Here is a 21,460-nt window from a genome sequence, read left to right as displayed (position 1 = left end):
CGCATGCGCGCCTGCTTCTGTGAGACACTGGACAGTGTTTGCCGTGAGATTATAATAGCGCGGTTAACTGTACCCGGTTCTCATGGTAATTAAAATGTGTACGGTAATAATAACCGTCGGGAATATTACCATGGTTTGCCATTAAACCGGTAGTCGTTTCATCCCTACTCACTATATAGTCCTCTACATTGAATTCCCTAAATAGTGAGCAGGGAGTAGTGAATAGCCTAACTGATGATTTCAGACACAGCCCCTGTTTTACTTGAAGCACTGAAATTAGACCTGGCAAGAGCAGCCGTTGACTGACCTGAAGGATCAAGTACAGCAACAGTGTAGTCACAACCTGGTCTGTCAGATGACAGCCAGAGCTTAGCTGTCAACCTGCCAATGAAGCTCATGTCAGTCCTCAACCCATACTGCACCACAGAGCAAAGAACACCACAGGAAAAGGTGCAGCAATTCAGCATTTACATGGATTTGCTGTCATGGATAGAGACTGATAGAAGGATGGTAGAGAAGGTAAAGGAAGATGAGACAGGGGTTGTAAAAGATGGTTGTGGAAGAAGACTGTAGGAGACAAAAACAGTTATGGGGTTTGAGAGGAAAAGGGAAGAACAAGACAGTGGGAATAGAATATGTTTAGTCTGAGTGAAGAATCAGGCTACAAGTCAAACGACAGGAAACTTGTTGGAGTGACTGGAGAAAACAACATTTGGACAAGGAGACAGGAGCGCTGTCTGTTAACATGGTAGGTAGAGAAGGCTATCCATCCTCATTTGCTGGGCGATAGGGTGGAAGCAGAACACAAGGGCTGCACATGTTCAAACACCCCATCAAGAAAACCTGCTGCTCGTTAACCACCACACAACTGGTAGTTTCCTGTGAGTGTGTTTTTTTTTTTTGTTTTTTTTTTTTTTTCTTTTTTTCTTTTCCACATGAGCCTCTTGCTTGCTTCCTCTTTCTGCTTATCTGCCAAACTTTAAGTTACTCTCTTATTAGCCTCCCTTTCTCTCATTCACAGACATGTTTTCAGACCTATGCTTCAAAGATTCTGACAATCTATGGACCCTGCTTATTTGCCTGTGTTCCACTGCGCTCAATCTAGTATTGACCGCTGTGGACCTTTTTAAAAATGCACAGTAATTTAAAAATGTAAGGTTTGCCAAATACTAGGGGAAGTACAGATAAATTAAATGGGATTTGTATTAGAGCTACAGTAGGAACCCTTTATGTGATAATGAAGTGAAGTTGGTGTTGTAGCTGCATTCTTCCAACCGCCCCTCTTTCTTGTGCTGTGCCATGCTTAGGTGATGGTTGCTGAGGCCCTGGACATTAGCAGGGAGACATACTTTGCCATTCTGATGGACCGCTCCTGTAATGGTCCTGTCATGGTAGGAAGCCCCCAGGGAGGTATGGATATTGAGGAGGTAGCCGCCAGCACCCCAGAACTCATCTTTAAGGTATATGATTTGTGGTATATACCCATCACTACAATATCAAAGGAGAAGAAGAAGATGTAAATGAAATGTATCTGCCTCAAATGCAATGCAGCAATTGATTGATCTGTATAATATATTACAGGTGGACATAGTACCACATGAACTAATTCTAAGAATTTATTACACGTATTTGAAGTGACACACATTTTGCCAGGAAAAAACCTTTTTTTTCTGTTTTTTTTACTTTATGGAAAATCTGTATGAATTTTGAACATTTTGCATGCACGTCACAAAAACATTTATTCAAAGTTTTATTCTTTTTACATGTTTATTTACAGCATTAAACGTTGAAATGCGTATTGTTATAGGCTGTATATTAACGGGTTGTTCTACGCAAAATCAGACTTTGAGCACCCCATATCGCCAAAATGGCATGATCCTTGTTTCGCTGCGAAGCTTCGACTGTGAGATTGACAGTCAAATCAGGCTACGCCCATCGAAGCATCGAATCTTCGACTATTATGGGTCAGCCCTAGATTATAATAATTGTTATAATGTCTTGTTATAATGTCTCTATAATGGAAGCATTATATCGTGTTATAAATCTATGCATAAGTCATTATAGCCAAGACCTTCATAGAAATTGACAAAGGTTACGTTTGGCTTCAAATCATGCCAGGACTGGATTGCCCAGTGGGTCTTATGGCCTTCAGACCAAATACGAATTTAATCCTTGCGACGCTTTCCTCACGTGAGTACATTCGCTGCAAGTGTAAACACACAACGCGAGAAGGCAGTTAGAACCTGCGAAAGTTTGCTCGAGTTGGAAATTTGTCTTGTCTGCATGCGCACTGCAGCAGCTGAACACGACGCACACATAGAGCAATACACTGAAGCTTAAAATGAACGAATACACAGAAACACACAGCCTTTAATTAGACCGCTATTAATTAGATTTTATTTACAGAACCTCATCCACTGTATTCACTTGGCATTGTCATTGTTAACAGATGCACAATTTAAGCATTACAGATGGAGTTTGCCTGTGTTTTCTATTGTTGTGTCTTTCTTTTGCTATAGTCTACAGATGTTGGAGCAGATTGTAAAGATCCCGCTGAGATTTATGTCATTCATTATTTCCACCGAAGATATCACATTGTACATGCGATGCAGCTGTGTTGTTGCTATCTAAAACACAGTAGCGCAGTACACCCTTCACACATCTCATTAAAATCTATATGGTCCAGACCTAGTTTATACAGAATTAGTTCATACTAGCAAACGACAGCCGCTGTTTTATACTTCACCACTGTGCATTATAAGAGAGCTTCTCTCTTTCTGAAAGTCAAAGATACGAGGGCCTGTTGATTATAAATCCATCATTTCAGTCCCTTTTCTCCATGTCTGGCAGCTTGCCACTACTTAATTATGATGTCAGCAGTTTAATATGAACATCCGCTTTGTGTCAAATTATAGCCTAGCTTTTGAGCCTCTTGTTCTCTCTCACTCCCTTTCTCCATTTGTTTCCCTCCCTCTCTCTTTCACTTTCACTGCACATCTCATAGGAAGTCATAGATATATTTGAAGGTGTGCGAGACGACCAGGCACTTCGCATGGCAGCTAATTTGGGTTTCAAAGAAGCGCTGCAGAGACAGGTAATGGACACACTGAAGGCTTTAAAGTCAGAACGCAAAGGAGGCGCAGAAAGATCTACAATGCACGCGTACACATATACAGGGACAGATGTATCCTCATTCACAAACAGACCCAACTCTGACTATTAATAGTTTTCCAGAGGCAAGTTGCGAAGTGTCATTATGCTGGATTCACTTGCCAGGTGGCCTATTGTCATATCTGGTGACGCACAGTGCTGTGCCAGGCTGGGGGAGCTGACATCACAAATGGGACCATTATTTGATAGAACATACATTTGATTTTGTGAGTTAATCATGCAGCAGGAAACAAAACACATCTCAATGTGGGCAACCTGTAATTTTGAGGACAGTGAAACAAGTTTCACATATCTTGTTCAGGCAGCACTAGGTAGTTACATGAAGCCAAGAAAGAATAGTACAGAAACACCAAGTTCACATTCAAAGTGGGTATGTGTGCTTAGACGTAGGGTTAATTTCAAAGCCATTTGTCTCTTGGCATTAGATCACTAATTTGTTTTCTTTTCCACGGGCGCCATGGCATGAGAAATCAGATTAGCTCAGAATCCTAACACATGGAATACGTAGAAATCAGCCAAATGAATCTGCTTCTGAGAAGCAAACTTAGAGTCAAAGATCTTTGAGCTTTGGTTTACATCCCATTGTATGTGATACTTTTTTTTACAGGATACTGAATAGGCATTGATTTTAAACGGGCAAAGAGAGAACTCGAAAGTGATTGGTTAAATGTCTGCATTGTCAGTATGCTTTCCAGTGGTTGCCGTGTGTCAGCTGTCAGACTGTTTAATTCAGAGATAATTTCAGATCTTCTGAAATACCTTTTCTATCTAAAATGAGCTATGGGATGTCGGCACCTTTTTGTGTAGAAGGCAAGTGTGTGTGCATGCCTATATTGATTGTGTGTGTGTGTGTGTGTTTGAGAGTGTGAGACAGGAAAAATAAAAGTAAAAATGTCGGACTGTGTCTGGAACTGTGCATTGAAGTCTTTCAATGCTATGTCGAGCTGTCTTCATTACTAATTACAGCTGCAGCAATAGAGATATCAGTTGAGATCTTTTTAAAATGGGGATTTTGACAGTGATGATTTAGGTGTTTTTAAGGCATTTTACTGTAATTCACTGGCTTTATTCATCTTTTGTCCACACACTGCTTGTAAATATCAATCATGTATGAAAACAGCAATAACAAAAAAAATAAGCCTATGGATACTACTGCCAGGTGGGATGTTCTGAAATGCCCTCTATACTGTAATATAATTTGCTGCTCATCACACCTTTTGTAAAAAGTGAAAAACACTTTCCCTTTTGGCTCAGAGACACACACACGCATGCAAAACAAACTCAGACTGCGTGAAGTTGAAGGTGATATGCCATGTTTTATGTTGCCTGTGTGGGAGGCTGAGTGGCCTTGGCGGGGCCGGCTGCTCAGAACCCGAACCGTCAAGTAATTACTGTCCTGTGTGGACCTTGCAGGCAGCAGATCAGATTAAGAAGCTCTATGATCTGTTTCTGAAAGTCGACGCCACTCAAGTCGAAGTCAATCCTCTCGGAGAGACTCCTGAAGGACAAGGTACCTTGTGTCGGAGAAAATGCCTGTCTGTGTGTCCATGCATGTGCCTGCATGTGTTCCTTTTCCTGTTATTAACTCTCTCTAAATCAAGTTAAACATCTGTAATATTTTTAACACTTTAGAGGAGTCTGCATTTTCGCATGAACATGCAGCCACCTATTACTCACTGACAGTCGGGTACAGACACAGTATCTCCTCGGGTCTGAATGCATTTAAGAATGTGAAGAGTTATTGCAACGCATTGACGTCAGTTTCTTGTCAGCGTGACTTTGTGTGGATCAAAATCCAAGTGGCTTCAGGGAGCTTATTCATAGCATGTTGATGTTTGTTGATGATTGCTTGTTGTTGATGATTAACTAAAGGCGTATCTATCATCAACTAGTAATGAGGAACTACAATGAGGAATTACAGCAGCAGCTACAGACACACAAATCATTCACTCCATAGTTGAGAATAACCACTTGAGAATATGAATTAATTTTATGTACTGTACATGTAGAGCACATCAGGCCAATAATTAAATGACTTAGACTTTTTTTAGAAGTTTTAATTTCAGTATTAACAATGTTTTTAGAAAAAGGAATTAGTCTAAGTCTTTAGCAAAATTTTGAGAGCTTAACTATTAAAAAGAGCTGTTCTGATCTTGGTAAAAAAAAGAATCAGGTAAATCCAAGTACTTGCGTAAAGTCCTCGTCAAAAATCAATAATTCACTTGTTTTGTTCCGTGAAGGAACCATTCTTCTGAATCTTCTAGTTGTAAATCTACCTTATTCTGATATTTAACAATGAGCTGAACCAAAAATACTTTTGTACACTAGCCTGGAATACTGTTAGAAGACAGAAATGTAGTGTCTTTGAATAGAAAATAAATTAAAAGGTTAGGAAATGGTCATTCTCTCTTCGTCTTTGTTATAGTGCAGCTTAGCCCATTACATGTTCAGTCTATTGAAATTAACTTCAATTAATTTGATTCAGGATCAATATATCGTGTAGTCAAGCAATAAATAATGTCTATTGCCAGACAACTCTTAGTACTTCAAATATAAATTGTCACAGTGAGACTGAGGTCTAAATTCTGACCTTTAGCTCATCACTGTTACGCTGAAAAGGCTGTGAAAAATAGTGGTACTACTGTTAGATTAATGGAGGTCTAAATTGGTAGTAGTCCTTTTTCAACAACTGTCTGATGTACCATGTTAAAAGCTACCCCAGAGTTTCCCATTTTCTTGTCACGTGTCAGCTTAAACGTTTCCACATGATTTGTCCAAAACACATATATTTTGTATTATATTTGGTCTTAAAAAAACCTCAGTACTGAACGGGACTCTGAGCTACATTCAGTACTGATGCTTTTCTAAATTGTCTCCAAGAACAGCTGGAAGAGTTGATTCTGAACAGTGTGCCTTCTCCCTTTTCTAGGCGATTCTGCAATCTGTAGCTTATACCAGGCTTCTTGTGTGTCAAATGAGAGTTCGCATAGAGATTTGGATCACTGTTTATCGTAGCAATGGGTTCTGCTTCAATTCATGCGCTCAAGGCCTGCCTCAGTCCAGTTTCTATAGTCTTTGCACGTGTTGTCCTCTCTCCCTGTCTTAAGAGTTCCCTGATAGATGGAAACGCTTGATTTCACAAGAGAAACAGAGAGATGGTAAATGTCAGTCCCCTGTTGTCACTTAACGCAGTAAACTGGCACAACATGACACGAGTGGAGGTTAGCAAGTTAACATTTCAACTGCTCATCATTCAGATTACAAAGACATTCTACTTGGTCACAGAGCATATTCTAGCTGTTGTGATGCTGCTTTTGTTGAACTTGTGCTGAACTTTGTTTTTCTCCCAAAGATATAAGAGTGATTGTCTTGTCTGTAGCTCTGAACATAGATTGACTGTGATGTGTCCTATCGAGACTTATTATAACATGCTGAAGATGCATCATTTCTTTCATTTTATTTAGTCTCCACAAAAACAGATTCTTGTTCAAAGTATGCTTTATCAAAGATTGACAAGAGAAGTTTGTTTCACGGTTTCTTATGAATATTAATGAGTGAAATGACTCCTTTCAAACGGTGGATTTTTACTGAGAGGTACGAGTTTCCTTTTCTCCCAGCACTAAGAAGCAGTGGCTGGGATTGAGGCAGGCTTTGTAGATGAGCTTTACATTAAAATAGACTGATTCTTTAGTTCGATTTGTTCACATGTCACAAGGGAACATAGCTATTTTCCTGCAGCCGTTCAACAGACGTGTATTGGAAAGGAACATTTCTCCATGCCCGGAAAATTTGTATTTATTTATTTTTTTGTCTCATTTGATAAAAGCTGAAATAATTTTGTATATGGACTACTACAATAATAGATGTGTCAAAATCAAAACAAAAAGAATTGTGTAATTGGAGTACTACTTCACCTGGAGGACACAGAACGTGTCTACGCCCTAGTCCCAGGAGAGTCTGCCTGTTGCATGTACTGTGTGTCTATTTGTGTTTTATTTATGTTTGTCTTTGTCTGTATGTCACTCCCAAAGCCAATTTTCATGTTTCTATACTTTGTTACCGTTACTTACTATTACACATTGGGTGACTAACAGTCTGTTTGTCGTGTAAAAGTTGATGCTGAGGAGCTGCAACATTCACTGCCACTAAATGTCGCGCTACAGAACCATTATCTCAGACCAAAACAAATGGGCGCTACGGCCCACCAGATTCCATTGACAAAAAGAGTAACTGTACCTCGCAGATCATCGGAAAACATACTTCAAACTGGACAGAAGCAAAATAAAACTCATCAAAGCTATGGAAAGGATCCCTTTAGAGATGGACCTTTTTGTTAAACCAGAAACAGCTGTTACTATCTTTGTTAGTCTTTGCACTGTTCCAACAGTGACCAACTTTAAAGAGGTGGTATTATGCTAATTTAGAGGTTGTATCAGAACAGGTTTAAATGGTATAATTTTCAAAAAACACCATATTTTTTTGTCATATTGCACATAGCTGCAGCTCCTCTTTTCACCCTGTGTTGAAAGCTTCGTTTTAGCTATGGAGTGATGCATCTTGTCTCTAAATGATCTTTGTTGGGAGTTGCACATGCGCAGTTCCTAGTTAAGGACTACTAGCCAATCAGAAGAAGAGAAGGGCGGGTCAGTGAGAAGCAAACACGGCTTTGTTTCAGCTGTACATGTTGCCGACCAGCTTGGCAACATAGGCTGGAGCAAGAGTTATTAATCTGTAACAAATGTATCAGAATCAGCTTTATTGCCAGGTATGTGTACACATACAAGGAATTTGACTCAGGATTGTTCATTGCTCCCGATTTGCTTACTCATACAAAAATACAATATCACAATAATAAAAATAAACTCAGACACAGACTTCAGTGTAGACAACACAAATCTACACACCATGAACAAAAACAATATAGAGATATTGACAAATAGTGCAGTGAGCAGAGTGCAAAGGATGCAGGAGTATGTACATGTTGGAGGTGGATGTAATATACAGGTACACATACATGCATACATGTACACATATACACAGTGCAATGAAGCATAGTGCAAAGGATGCGGGAATAAATAAAGTATAAGTATCTTGTGCAGGAGTAATGACTTGAGGTAGGTGGATTGGTATACAGTATCTACAATATGACAATATTGTATGACAGTATGAACAGCACTGAAATAGAGAATGGTGAATAAATAAACAAGTGTTAGCCAGTAAACAGGTGGCTGATTAGAGTTACTGGGTTATTGCACAGGAATTGTTCCTGACACTCTGAGTCAGAAATCAGCTGTTCATCAGAGTGATGGCTTGTGTGAAGAAACTGTTCCTAAGTCTGTTGGTTTTGGCGTACAGTGCTCTGTAGCGTCTACCAGAGGGGAGAAGTTGGAACAGGTTGTGTCCGGGGTGAGATGGATCTGCAGTGATGTTTGCTGCCCGTTTCCTGACTCTGGAAATGTAAGTCCTGTATGGAGGGCAGGTTGGCACCAATGATCTTTTGTGCAGTCCTGACTCTCCGTTGTTGTCTGTCCCTGTCCTTTTTTTGTGGCAGATGCAAACTAGACAGTGATAGACGTGCAGAGGACAGACTGGATGATCGCTGTGTAGAACTGGATCAGCAGCTCCTTAGGCAGATTGAGCTTCCTGAGCTGGCACAGGAAGTACATCCTCTGCTGGGCCTTGTTGATGATGGTGTCAGTGTTGGGCTCCCACTTCAGGTCCTGGGATATAGTGGATCCCAGAAACCTGAACGATTCCACAGCAGACACAGGGCTGTTGGGTATGGTGATGGGGGTGGGGGTGTGGTGGCTCGTCTGCCAGTTGTTGAGTACCAGCAGTGTTGGGGTAAGGTCTCCTGTAGTTAGTGAGTGTCCGCAGGCCTCTCCACACTGATGCAGGGTCGTTTGCTGCAAAGCTGTTATTTCGCGTTTCGGCGTAGCTCCTCTTTGCAGCTTTGATTTCCTTAGTCAGAGTATTCCTGGCCAGGTTGTACAGGACTCTGTTCCCACTTCTGAAGGCCTCCTCCTTGCTCTGACGAAGCTGCCTGAGTTTCACATCCATAAAGTTATAACTGTGCTCTGTCTCTACATCACAGTAACAACTTTATGTCCACTGACTGCCTGGAGGGTAGCTAGTGTTTGGAAGGGAGAGGAGAGGTGTGCGCTGCAGCTCAGTGTTTTTCCACCGGTGTTTTTGAGGGCGTGTCAGAGTAGCTGCTTGGTGAGCGTTATATGAGCCGCATTTAACTTTCATCCCTTTGACGTCACAAGGATGAAAGGGAAATGGCTGGACTACAAACGAGCTGTTTTCAGGCAGTTCAGAGCAGAGTTTTCTGTGGGAGATGGGAACTCCCTTTGGGCTGGACTTTGGGCTTTTTCACTTTGCAAACCTATTACATGCACAAAAAAAGTATATAACTCAATAAAGGAGAGGGGAAAAAGGCAAAAAGCATTATACCACCTCTTTAACATGGCTCTCTTTAACAAGTCTCAAGTGCCCAGTCGATGAACTGCAGTTCCACATTGGCTTCATTTTTCAGCCCCAGAGGTTGCCACTTGGTTTTACACTTAAGGTTTTGCATGAATCAAACAAATGTGCTTTTTACATCGTAAGCTTTAAAATGTGCTGATTGGCAGATTTTGTTACCTTCGGGCAGTTACCTAAGTGTTTCCACATTTTCTGTCATCATGCTAAGCTCAGCTAACCCTCTGCTGGCTCTAGCTATATATTAACTATACAGACATGAAGATCTTCTAAACTAAGTCTCGGCAAGAAAGCGAATAAGCGTACTTCCCCAAAATTTCCAATGATTCCTTTTTAAGTTACAGCCACTATTTAAGTGTTGTGTGTTTTTCCAGGTAGCTTTATGAGTGTGGTCTCTTTGAAGTGCACTCTCTTTGAAGTGTAAAGGAAATGTCCATTTGCTATAATGGTATATCCCTTAGAGGCAGCATCAAAAACCCATCCCTTAGTGAGCCAACCTCTGAAATAATTAAGACCAGTAGGCCGAGGGGACACCCCTCAGTTCATTAATTTGAGATTTTAGAAATGATAATTAGTTGGCTTTTTATGTCTGAAGTCCTCCTCCTCTTCCCTTTTCCCTTGCCTGCCATCTCTCGCTTTCACCGTCTTTGTTCTTCCTTTGTTGCTGTCTTTATTCCTAACCCTGTCTTTGTCGTCTCCCCCGTTCCTCCAGTGGTTTGCTTTGATGCGAAGATCAACTTTGATGACAACGCTGAGTTCCGTCAGAAAGCTGTGTTTGCCTTGGACGACATGACTGAGAGCGACCCCACAGAGATGGAGGCAGCCAAGTGGGACCTCAAATATATCGGACTGGACGGAAACATTGCCTGCTTTGGTATGGAAACAAAACCCTGTAACATTCCTGCACACACACACACCCCAACCAAATAAATGAATTCTCTCATAAGCGAACCCCTCCTGGCATAAGGCTTTAATGCATCTCTTAAGTCGCATAAGTGAAAAGCTCGGACACAGTTAAAACTTAAGTCAAAGTAAAGGCAGCCTGGGCTTTTCTCCAGTCCACATTAAAAGCAGCTTTCTGAGGACTCCAGAAGGAATGCTGCCGTAACCAATGCGTTCTAATTAGCCATAATCCGCCCAGAAAGTCTCCAGTGAGCCAGATTGTTAGCATTCTCATTAAAGGCCCCCTCTCTTGTCATAAATCAAAGCTTTTACACTGTACAGCAGCACTAACAGGTGCTCTCGCGTCTTACCCCGTAGCCTCATAAACACATTAGATGTCTGTTACCCCACACACACAAATGCATGCAAACACACTCCTCCTGCATCCCCAGCTCCCAGCCTCTCTTAAAGTAACAACAGCTTTTAAGGCCCTGCAGCTTCTTTGAGAGCTCTGTAAGCCACCAAAGTGACAGCTGTTAAAGCAAATTTCCCTTTTATTGAGACCTCGGTCGGGGAGCTTGCCAGGACACAAGTTCAGCTTGGCTAAACCAAATGAGCTAAGACATTTTTGTGCGCTTGGCTCCCGCACAACTCAGCAGGATAGCCGCGCTGGCAGTTGGCTAAATGATGACACAGGCCGCAAAAGAAGCATAGCAGATCCTCTTTTAATCAACAGTCTTTTCTCTGAAGTCGAGAGTTGAGTCATAATCAAATTTTCTCTGTGTTCCTCGACTTGAAGCATTGAATGTTCCTGATTAGAAGATTTCCAACAGATTCACTTTTAAAGTGTGACATTTTTTTCAGCTATTTGCTCTTCTTTGGTTGATAATTCACTGCTGGTTTTCCTTTATGGGTGTTCTCACAGTAGATGTCATCTTTCCTTGAGCAGCTGTAATCTTATTTTAATTAACTTGTGGCTGCTGCCGTCACACTTTCCTCTTTTGTTTCAAGTTCTGGACTATAGCCTGGACTTAATACTATTTACATTATACCTTATAAATACAGAATGCTTGTACATTAGGTTATTATTAGGCTATAGTACCTTTAACACTCACTCAACATATAAAATGGGTTCACCTGACACCATAACTTCCACTTGGTTAAATGTGTCTGCTTTTTAGTTATCCTCTGTATTTCTAAATGCATATTTGCACATTAATTGAACTGACACAGTGAATTTTTACAGTGAATGGAGCCGGTTTGGCGATGGCCACATGTGACATCATTGACCTGCATGGAGGAAAGCCAGCTAACTTCCTGGACCTTGGGGGAGGAGTCAAAGAAAGGCAGGTGTACGAGGCCTTTAAGCTGCTCAGTGCTGACCCTAAGGTAGGAACAAACTGTTAAAAAAGTGATTGTGTGCTTCTTCTTTCTTGACAAAGCTTGATTGTAACTATTGAGTACATAAGCCAAGCTGGTCTTTAAAAAAAAAAGTCAGAATTTTAAAAAAGCCATTTTGCCATCTGTTGTATTGTCTTTGGTATTGCAGTCATGTTTCTTGTCATTGCACATTCATAAAGCCTTGTCTATCTGGTTTGTCAGTGGGATAACAGCGCTCATTAGACTAGGGACCTTGGCATATGTCCATGAGGGGAACAGTGAGGCTGGGAGGCTGTGTGATTATATACCATCATTTTCAGTTGCAGTGGCATGATTAATCGCTGCTCTGTACAATAAAACTCTGCTTTTATCACACATGGATCCACACACACGTGTAAAAACGCATATTAACACGCAACACAGGCTCATATGCCAAGTGAATGCACGCATACAAATTTAACTGAAAGCGTGCCTCTAAAAGTCTTGCGGCTCAAGTTGAGTGGCAGCTTGGGGTGTTTTACAAGTGATTCAGCTCTATGTTCAGAAAGCTAATAACTCCAAACCAAACAACATGAGCCTTGTAACGATACTGGAGTGCTGATGGTGTGTTGACAGTCATCACAGAGCTAATTCCTCCGAAGCTGTCACTCCCACATCCCTGGAGTGATCTGCAGTTGCCTATGTGTCTCTGGCAGGGCTTGGTTTTATGGTATACAGTAGTAGCATTTGAAACCAATGCTGTCGTCGGCCCCCTATTGTATACCTTTATTTAAACATGCTGATTTCACTTGGCAGAAAATGCTTTTAAAAATGTGTTTCTCACTAATATTAAAAGGTATCTACACATTTGGGAGTTGCCAAATTCAACCACAGCTTTCAAGTAATCTACTAGAGGTGGAAATCAAACTCTCACATTTGTCTGCTTTTCTAGCGTTACTATAATAACACCAGTTTACTTAATTTATAAATCCAGAAAAAAATAAAAGAATGCCTACATATCGACTCTGACACACAACCATTAGAAAAGCGTGTGACGGCCTGTAAATGGTAGAATTTTAACGAGTTCTGCCTCATATTTATCACACAGCAGTGAACAGACCAGTGTTGCAGACCTTTTATAGATGAATGTTAAAAACCTACCAACCTTAACAGCCCAGCAGGTGATACATTTCCTCACTCAGATTTCCACTGTGTGTAGATTCTATTTGGTCTCACATGAATTCATCCCAATGGTCTGTAAGGGAAAATAAAAATGAATATGGTGGAAATGTGATCAATAGGGGAGAGAGAAAACTACAAAGACGTGTCACTCTCCAGGTATGGGGCCATCATCTGTTATTATTGAAACCTTTTTAAATGAGGTGGTATTCTGCAGAGGCAAAGTCAGGTTTTAAAGTCTGCATTCATTGCACTCCCGCATGGGCCAGAGGAGCCTCCTCCACCCTCCTCCTGTTCCTCCTCTTTCTGTCTTGGGCTGATTCCCCAGATCCAGATGGGGGAGTAAGCCTGCTGTCTGTCCCTCCTGCTGCTGTGTATGGAAATAGAGACAGGGAGCTCCACCCTAACAAGGAAAAAAGTGAAATAGGATTGACATTAAACTGGCTTGGAAGCACCATTAGCATTTCAACCAGGGGAGCTGAGAAACCTGCTCTGATCTGTGGAGTGAATGTTAATCATTTCACAATAAGAGCGAGAGAGCTACTCATTTGCATCTAATTGTCTTTTTCTTTTTTTCAAAAATTACCACTCCCAAACTCAAAAATATGAGCAGAAATTAAAATTAAAATCACACCCTAGGCTCTGTGAAAATGACAGGGCAAAAATTATTGATTCCTTGTGTCAATAAGTTATGGAGAGAACCTTGCTCTGCTTATTTGCCTTAAATATCAAGGCAGTATGCAACCCTTTGTTGACAATCGTTTCACAGTTTGAAGTCCCTGACGGACTGGATTACTTGCATTTCACATCATTATTGTTCTGCCTTTTGTTAAAAAGCACATTTCTTCTTCTTTCAGCTAGTAGTTTTGACAGCATATGAGGGTGCTTATTTCCACTGGCACTACATAAAATGGGTTTGATAGCGGCTGCAGGGAAAGGCCATTAATGTTCTGCTGCATACATGAATATGTGCTTTTCATTAGAGAGCACTCTGATTCTTGACTGGGAAAATTAAAATTGTGTATATTCGAAAGAGCATAAGAGTATATATCTACATATATTTATATATCTGTAGCAGTATAGCAGGAAATAGCCCGCTGTAATGACACCATGCATTTCCACGAAAACAGGTGTTTTAGTGTCAGTCTTTTCTTTTAGTCTTGAGTTTGTCCCCCCGCCTCCATCTTTCTTGCTCTCTCCCTCTCAGTCTTCGTTTTGATGTCTCAGGCTCATTGTGCTGAAAGGAGTAGAAGTGATATGAGAGTAATGCTGGCACTGAATAGCAGAGACTGGGTTGACAAAGCCTCATTTTTCTTGTTTGCTCACTCCAGTATTCATTACCTTAAACATTATTATTCTCTGAAAGAAAAGGGAAGAGAAAACAGATCAAATGGGGATACTGTATGCGAAGTGGGAACAACAAAGAGAAAAAAGTCAAAATGAAATGATTGGGACAAAAAAAGAATCATAAAGGTGTGTGTAGTGCAGTGTGTAGCCCTGTGTGGGTGTGTGTGTTAAAATGTTAGATGTTATGTAGCTCAGCTGGGTGCACTAGACCATTCAGCTTTGCTGAAATTTTGGCCCCCGGGTTTTTAAGCAGGGACATATTTATTTTTCATGCTAAAATAAATAGCTCCACTTTCTTCATATCCACATATAGAACAGTTTGTTGACAGAATGGCTGAATTTATTGAGGTTTCCCTCACATTACCTGTAGGCATGAAGCAGGAGCAGGGAGCAAATACCAACAGCCAAGTAACCACGTTATTGCCTTGTGCCTGTGCCATAAATAAAGTGGCAGACGGATGTTTTGTCCAACTCGACATCCATTTTGTTCTCAGGGCTTAAGGCAGTTTTCTGTAATTTTTATGGGCTAGAATAAATTATGACATTTTTCTAAAACCCACCCTTGTTTTTGTTGTATGTCTGAATAAGGGACACCACTAAGTCAAACTATCAGTTACCATGGCAAAAAATGATTACATCATTAAAATAAGATTCAAATGTTGGCTGGGTTCGAAACAGAAGGCAGTTGCCTTGCTGCCTCGCTACTGTAATAGACAGAAGGCATCACTTTCCAGTGAAGGCATCTTTATGAACATTAGTTTCGAAAAGCCTTTTAGGACAGCGTTTATGGCGTTATGACGTCAGCACACCGTGTTACGTCTCTTCTGGCTGTCAGTCACTAGCCTTAGCTTTAGCTAGCTAGCTGTTGAAAAGGCAAATAGATAACAGAAGCCTCAGAACTCATACTAAATAAACTTGATTGGTTATAGTCACGGACTAATAAGATAGTTCAGTGTTCAGTTCTCACTAACTTTTCAGAAATCGAAGCGAAAAAACTACTAAAAACTTATATTTGTAGACGAATTTCGGCTTGTTTGTCTGCCATCTTGTCCATTTTTTTGTGAGTTACTGCTGGCGCACAGATTGATGGGTAATAGGCAGCATCAAGTCAGCATCTATGCTGCCTTCCAAACTGACTGTTAAAGGGGCAGTTTGAAGGCATCTTACGAGAACAGCACTCGATGTCTCGCTGCCCTGTTAAACACCTTCTGACACAGCATTTTTATCTGTTTTGAACACAGCCATAATGTTCATTTTAAAGAGAGAGTAAGTGATTCTGCAGAAAGATTGTTGGTGTTTAAACTCATCATGCCAAATAAATACACCCCTACCCTCAGTGCTCCCTCAGACTCTCCACCCCCAACGTTAAAATCTCTGAGGTTTTTCCAGCATTGAAACACCTTCGCCCTTGCCTGGTCATATAACTTTCTTCTCTGTTTATAGTCTTCACACCTCTCTTCCTTTTTGGCTTCTCCTTCTTCATAGAGCCTGAAGTCCAGCACTTTCGAATGTGCTGATGTATAGAACACTCTCTCCCAGCGCCCCCATCACTCCTGTGCACGAGTGCTAACGCCACCTGTTGCAGATTGACTGGAACAATGTTGTGTGGCATGGTCATGGCCACACCACTTTCTTTGTCTTCCATTTACAGAGCCAGGACTGTGTAGGAAAACCAGATTTATTTTCTCAGAGCACATACAAAACGAAGCATAAGCAAACTGAGGAAATATTCGGTTAATTTAACAAAAAATGCATTGGATTACAATCAGTTACTATGCCTTTAATCAGTTTTTACAATAAAATAAAAATGTAACAAAAATTAATAATTAAGCACATCTTCTATGTTTGTGCAAATGCATAATCCTATTCGTATATACCATATGTTTTTATATAAGGTTCATTTTTGAGATACAGTATTATCACAGATATTTTAAGTGTCTCCAAATCACCAAACCAACATCTTTTAAAATATGCATAAAATCAGGCCTGGAATGTCATTTTAGGGGCAAGGCCACTTGGTCTTTGGTGTTCACTTTTGTCCGTTTGTACAATTTTTTAGGGCACTTTCTTTCTTTCTTTCTTTTTTGTTTTATTTAAGCTGAACTCAGAAGTCTAGCGCTGGACAGTCTATCGTGCACATAACAGAGACGTGTTCCTCTGTTTGGCGCATCACCGCTGCTGAATGAATGAGCGCCACTACTAAAATTTCACACAATCATGAATATCAATGCGCAACTAATGATTTTCACTTTCACACTGTGCGAGCATGGTAACACTCAACACCTGGCTAGCTTCCTCTACTCATTCTTCAAAGGACAACTACGTGACAGATGCAGTGAAGTTAAGGGCAGTGCCATTTGTGTGCGTAGCAAGTGTGTGGGTGTGCGAATATAAAAGAGCAAGCGCTAGAAAGTGAAAGCGAGCGAGTTGTCAGTCTATCACAAGGTTGCTCCGCTTTATTCTTGAGAAACCGCCTCTGTCTCTCTGCTTCTTCTACACCCCACACACACTACGCCGCACATGCGCACTGATGCCCCCTACCTTAAGGGTTAGGGTTACAATTTTGGATTTATTCACACAAAGCTTCTTTCTTTTCACATTTTCATTTACAGCGTTATATGTTGATATTTATATCATTATAGACTGTATATTAACTTATTGGGTGAAAACCAGTAGTTCTATGTAAAATCAGACATTGAGCACCCCCTTATAACCAAAATGATATGATCCTCGTTTCATAACGCCTCTGCGAAGCTTCGACATTGAGATTTACAGTAGAATCAGGCTCTGCCTATCAAAGCATTGAATCTTAGACTATTTGTGGTCACCCCTAGAACACACACGGTGGAGGAAATATTAATAGGATTATAAAAAAGAAATAACTGACATAGGAAATTACCATCGGTTAGAGGTTCTAAATTTCAGTTTTGATTACTTATTAATAATTGTCCAGCCCTAGACACCAGTCTGCAGTGTAGTTTATATACCTACCATTAGACTTAATGATGAAAGAAACTTTTTATATCAAGTCCACACTTTCCATACTCACTGCTCTCTCACTTGTCCACATGAGCTCTCTCGCTTGACGCGCATCAACTTAATGAAAAGTTGAACATGTTTCAAAAAAAGGCACCCAATATAGCTAAATAGCAAGCCAGCCAAACCCTTATCTTATCCCTACTGTCTTCTGTCTTACTGCTTCAGCTCCACAACCTTGGCTAACAGTTGAACTGGTAGGGAGAATCTTGAGGAGGAGAACGTGGGCTGGTGCATAATAATACGAAAGTGGGCTGACGTCGCATCTCTTGCTCTTTTTTTAAGCTGCTCAAGCTGCCCACAGAGCAACACGGTGAAATCAAACCAGCGTTTCACTTGATGTTGACCTATAAGAATTCAGAATGTCACTGTATCTTTGGCTTACACTTAGCAAGATTACATTTTGGTCAACTAAACATAAGATATAAACTAAATAAACAAAACTTCATTCTTTCAGAGTAGTGGGTGACTATGGGGATCATTTGTGTGGTCACTTTTATCTTCTGGCCCTCACCTTTTATGTTTCTGTTCACAAATAACAAAATCTCTGTCCTTTTCACAGAATCCAAACTATTCCAACTCCGCTGAGTGAACTATTTTTGAGGGTGGATAGAGTCGTTCCCTCCCAGAATAACGTTTTGTTCTTCTGACGTTGTTGGCAGAGAACCAGTCTCATTTCCATTGTTGTGAATCGTGTTCTGCCTTCTGCTCAGTAGTTCTTTGTGTCTGTGAGTGCAAAAAGTAAAATGAGACGGAAGAACAAAAATATACTCTAAGAAAAAGAGGGCAAATATAAAAATAGACTAAGTTTTAAAAATCAAGTGACAACTGCACACTGCTACACCTTACCCACATTTACACATTTTATTACACGTTCTCCATACGAAATACTATGTGATTCTGTGCAAAAGCTTGTACGTGCATGGATGTGTGTCTGTTTTCTTTCTCGGCGGTTACCTGTCGGCTCGTTACACGCTGCTGTTGTTTGCCATGCTGCTGCTGCTGCATTGTTTAAGCCGAAGCAGGCATGCGGAGTGAGGAGGCTCCGCTCAGAGGTGAAAGAAGATGCACAGATTGGCACATTAGCATTAGTTCAGCTGGGCGACCCAGCCCGCCTGCGAATATGGAAGTGTGTTTGTATGCACATGTTAATGTTAATGTCACGCTGTTGATCGAGAAACATCTTTTTCAGCTCCCACTGGCATGTGTGTGATCTCAATCTGGAACATTGTGTGTGTGTGTCTGAATTCTCCCTGCATTTTCACCTCCCCCTATTTGTGTGGGATTATTGTGCATGTACCCAGTGATTCAGGCCCCATTGCCCTCAAGCAAAACTAAATGCCATTTTCCTTCTTTCCAGCTCAGTGATTCTGCTTTAACTCACCTGTGGTCCTCCTTTAACTACTTTTCTCCTTGTTGCATTTCCATCTCCCCCTCCACAGGGGACACACCACTATTACTACCATTCACTGTCTTCTGTTTTCTGTGAAAGTGTCCTTATTGGTATTATTCAGCACTTCTTAGGTGGTGGTTCATACCATATCACCCCAGTGTTTCTTCCTGCCAGTCTGCCATCTCACTTTCCTCTTGTGGTTCCTCCCTCCCCTTTCCATTCTGCATGTTCTTTCTTTCAGTCTCTCTTTTCTTCCCTGTAGCCTTTCATCTGGCTAAATCCTGTTTAACTCAATGCGAGGAGCTCCCCTCAGTTTCATGCCTGCTAGCTAAATCCTGCAGGAGCCCAGACACTGCCTTACTCATCCCCACATGTCGAGGTCTGAGCGCATGTCTAATTTACTTTTAACATGTATGGAGATACAGAAAGGCAGTGGCTCCAGTCCAAGCCAGGTGAGCCAGAGAAATGTGTTGTGGCTGCACAGGCAAGAAGGAAAGGAGCCCTATTTTACAGAGCTGGGTCCCAAGAGCACGCGACTGTGATGGAAATCACACAACTCATTCAGTCACAGTGCGGAAACGCAAATAGGCGCAAATACCCACTTGTATTGTGGCACCCACATCACGCACACATCGGCACACACATGCGGCCCTCAAGGGACCCCAACAACTTTTAATCACAAGAGTCCCCTGCGATGTGAGAGCCCCATAGTGTGTTATTTTAGAAGGAAAGAAATCACCTTTCCGCCTGAAGCCGAGGGCCTGTGAGAGATGCTGATTCCCTGTGTTATAAAGAAAAGCAATGCAAAGCTCTTGAGAAAAGGAGAGAAAGGAGAAAACAAGCAACCACAGTAATGGAGTTCATTCCCAGTGCGCAGAATATTACACAAGTACTAAATAGGGGGCCAGCCATGGTGGGACGAGTACTTAGTCCAGCCAACACAGTGGGGCTGCCATATTCAGGCCAGGCCACTGAGTGAACATTGCTTGTAACAAGCGGACAGCGTGGGGGTTTTCTGTGCTTCAAGGGACAAGTGGCTCTCAGGGTGATGTATTTCTTTTTTTTCTTTCAGAGCTGCTGTGTAGGTCATTGTATTGGTTTGCCATTATAAAAGAAAGGCTCCACCTCATGTAATGGTTTTCCTGTAGATTTGCTTACAGTGCATTAAAATCCTGCTTTGGTGACAGGTATAGGGTTGGGGTTTTTGTCTATCATGGGACCTCTTCTGCTTACGTACATTTAAAATTACTGCACCAATGTGACAAGTATACATTAAAGGCGAGAATTTCAAGGTTGTCCATAGAAAGACTTCAAGATATGGGCACAAAGTTGAAAACTCCATAGTGCAGCCTAAAGCTGTATTCTGACCAAACGCAAATTTAATCGTCGCAACGTTTTCCTCGCAGGGGTTTTATCGCTGGACAACTGTCAAGTGTTCACACACAACACGATAACGGGAATAAACACAACTCGCCATTACTACAGCTGTATGAACCCAAAGTAAACATTTTGCTGTGATTAAATAGCAATAAATGGACAAAACGATGCAGATTAGTTAAACATATGAATTCCTGCTTTGTCGGGTCTGTCAGCAAGACCGCATGACAACAACTTCGAAAATGTTTGTTTTCTGAATGGAGTTCGAATCGATCAGGGCTAAGCTATGCTAACTTGTTCACAGTAAAGAACAACGATAGCTGAATAAAGTTACAGACACATATTATCTGAACCCACCAGGTAGTTCAACTTTCTCGCTGTCTTTTCTCCAAGCAATGTCCAGTTTTGTCCATTTTTTTTTTTTATATAAATTTGTAGAATTGGTCCAACAGAGCTCTGGGACAGTGGAGCCGGATGTGCGTGGAAGCTAGCTGCCGAGAAGCTCAAGTGAAGATAAATCAACATTGTAATCACAAAACTAAAGTAAAAAGCTAATTTAATAAAAGCAGTTTACTCTGAGCTCCTCCCACAAGTAAATAGCGTAGTTGTCAGAGCATAATAGAGTCCAATGGGTCTTTATTTGTCCACAAGCTGCAGCGCTGCTCCCAGCTTTGTTTCAACTTCTCCCCCAAGTTTAGTAGCTCACTGCCGGCCAGCGGCATTTCAATTATTCTGTTTAAAAAAAATAGACAGTTTCATAGTAGTTTCAGTTTTGTGCAAAAATAATTAAAGGCCTGTCCCTTATGGACATCTGTCCCAAATAAAGCAGGGTCAATTCAGTGATTTTAGCAAAAAAAAAGTTTTACGGTATATACACTTGTACAGAAAAATTTTGACTGAGTTGAGTCCACTGGTCCAGCAGAAGCAGAAGTTGTTGTCTCCTACAGATGACCCTGGGTACTGCAATGGATATTCTTACAATGTGTAGCTAATAAACTGCTCTCACATTTACAGAACTCCGTTTACAGATGTTACAGATGTGGTACAGAGTGGACAAGATTCCACAAATGCGTAAAAAGGAAGTCACATATGAAACGTGACCTGCAAATTGACAGGAAATAATCCGCAAATGTGTAAAAACTGTTTTGTGTGTAAAAATAGATCCACAAATGCGTAAATAACACTTTGTACGTGAAATTAAAATATGTGTGTACAGAGTAAATTGTACATATT

At 41.0% G+C, this 21,460-nt stretch overlaps 1 protein-coding gene across 1 annotated transcript in view; it reads left to right on the top strand.

Moving 5' to 3' along the window:
- Positions 1 to 21,460, top strand: part of suclg2 (succinate-CoA ligase GDP-forming subunit beta) — a 118,116-nt gene that overhangs the window by 56,537 nt on the left and 40,119 nt on the right. The window contains exons 5-9 of the mRNA XM_046028941.1: positions 1,308 to 1,460; positions 3,005 to 3,094; positions 4,585 to 4,681; positions 10,367 to 10,528; positions 11,783 to 11,925. Of these exons, the coding sequence (XP_045884897.1) occupies positions 1,308 to 1,460; positions 3,005 to 3,094; positions 4,585 to 4,681; positions 10,367 to 10,528; positions 11,783 to 11,925 (645 nt within the window). The remainder of the gene's footprint in view (positions 1 to 1,307; positions 1,461 to 3,004; positions 3,095 to 4,584; positions 4,682 to 10,366; positions 10,529 to 11,782; positions 11,926 to 21,460) is intronic.

Source organism: Micropterus dolomieu, linkage group LG18 (assembly GCF_021292245.1).
Source record: "Micropterus dolomieu isolate WLL.071019.BEF.003 ecotype Adirondacks linkage group LG18, ASM2129224v1, whole genome shotgun sequence".
In the NCBI taxonomy this organism is placed as follows: Eukaryota; Metazoa; Chordata; class Actinopteri; order Centrarchiformes; family Centrarchidae; genus Micropterus; species Micropterus dolomieu.
Note: the sequence above shows the minus strand (reverse complement) of the source record. Positions and strands in the feature narration are given on the sequence as shown.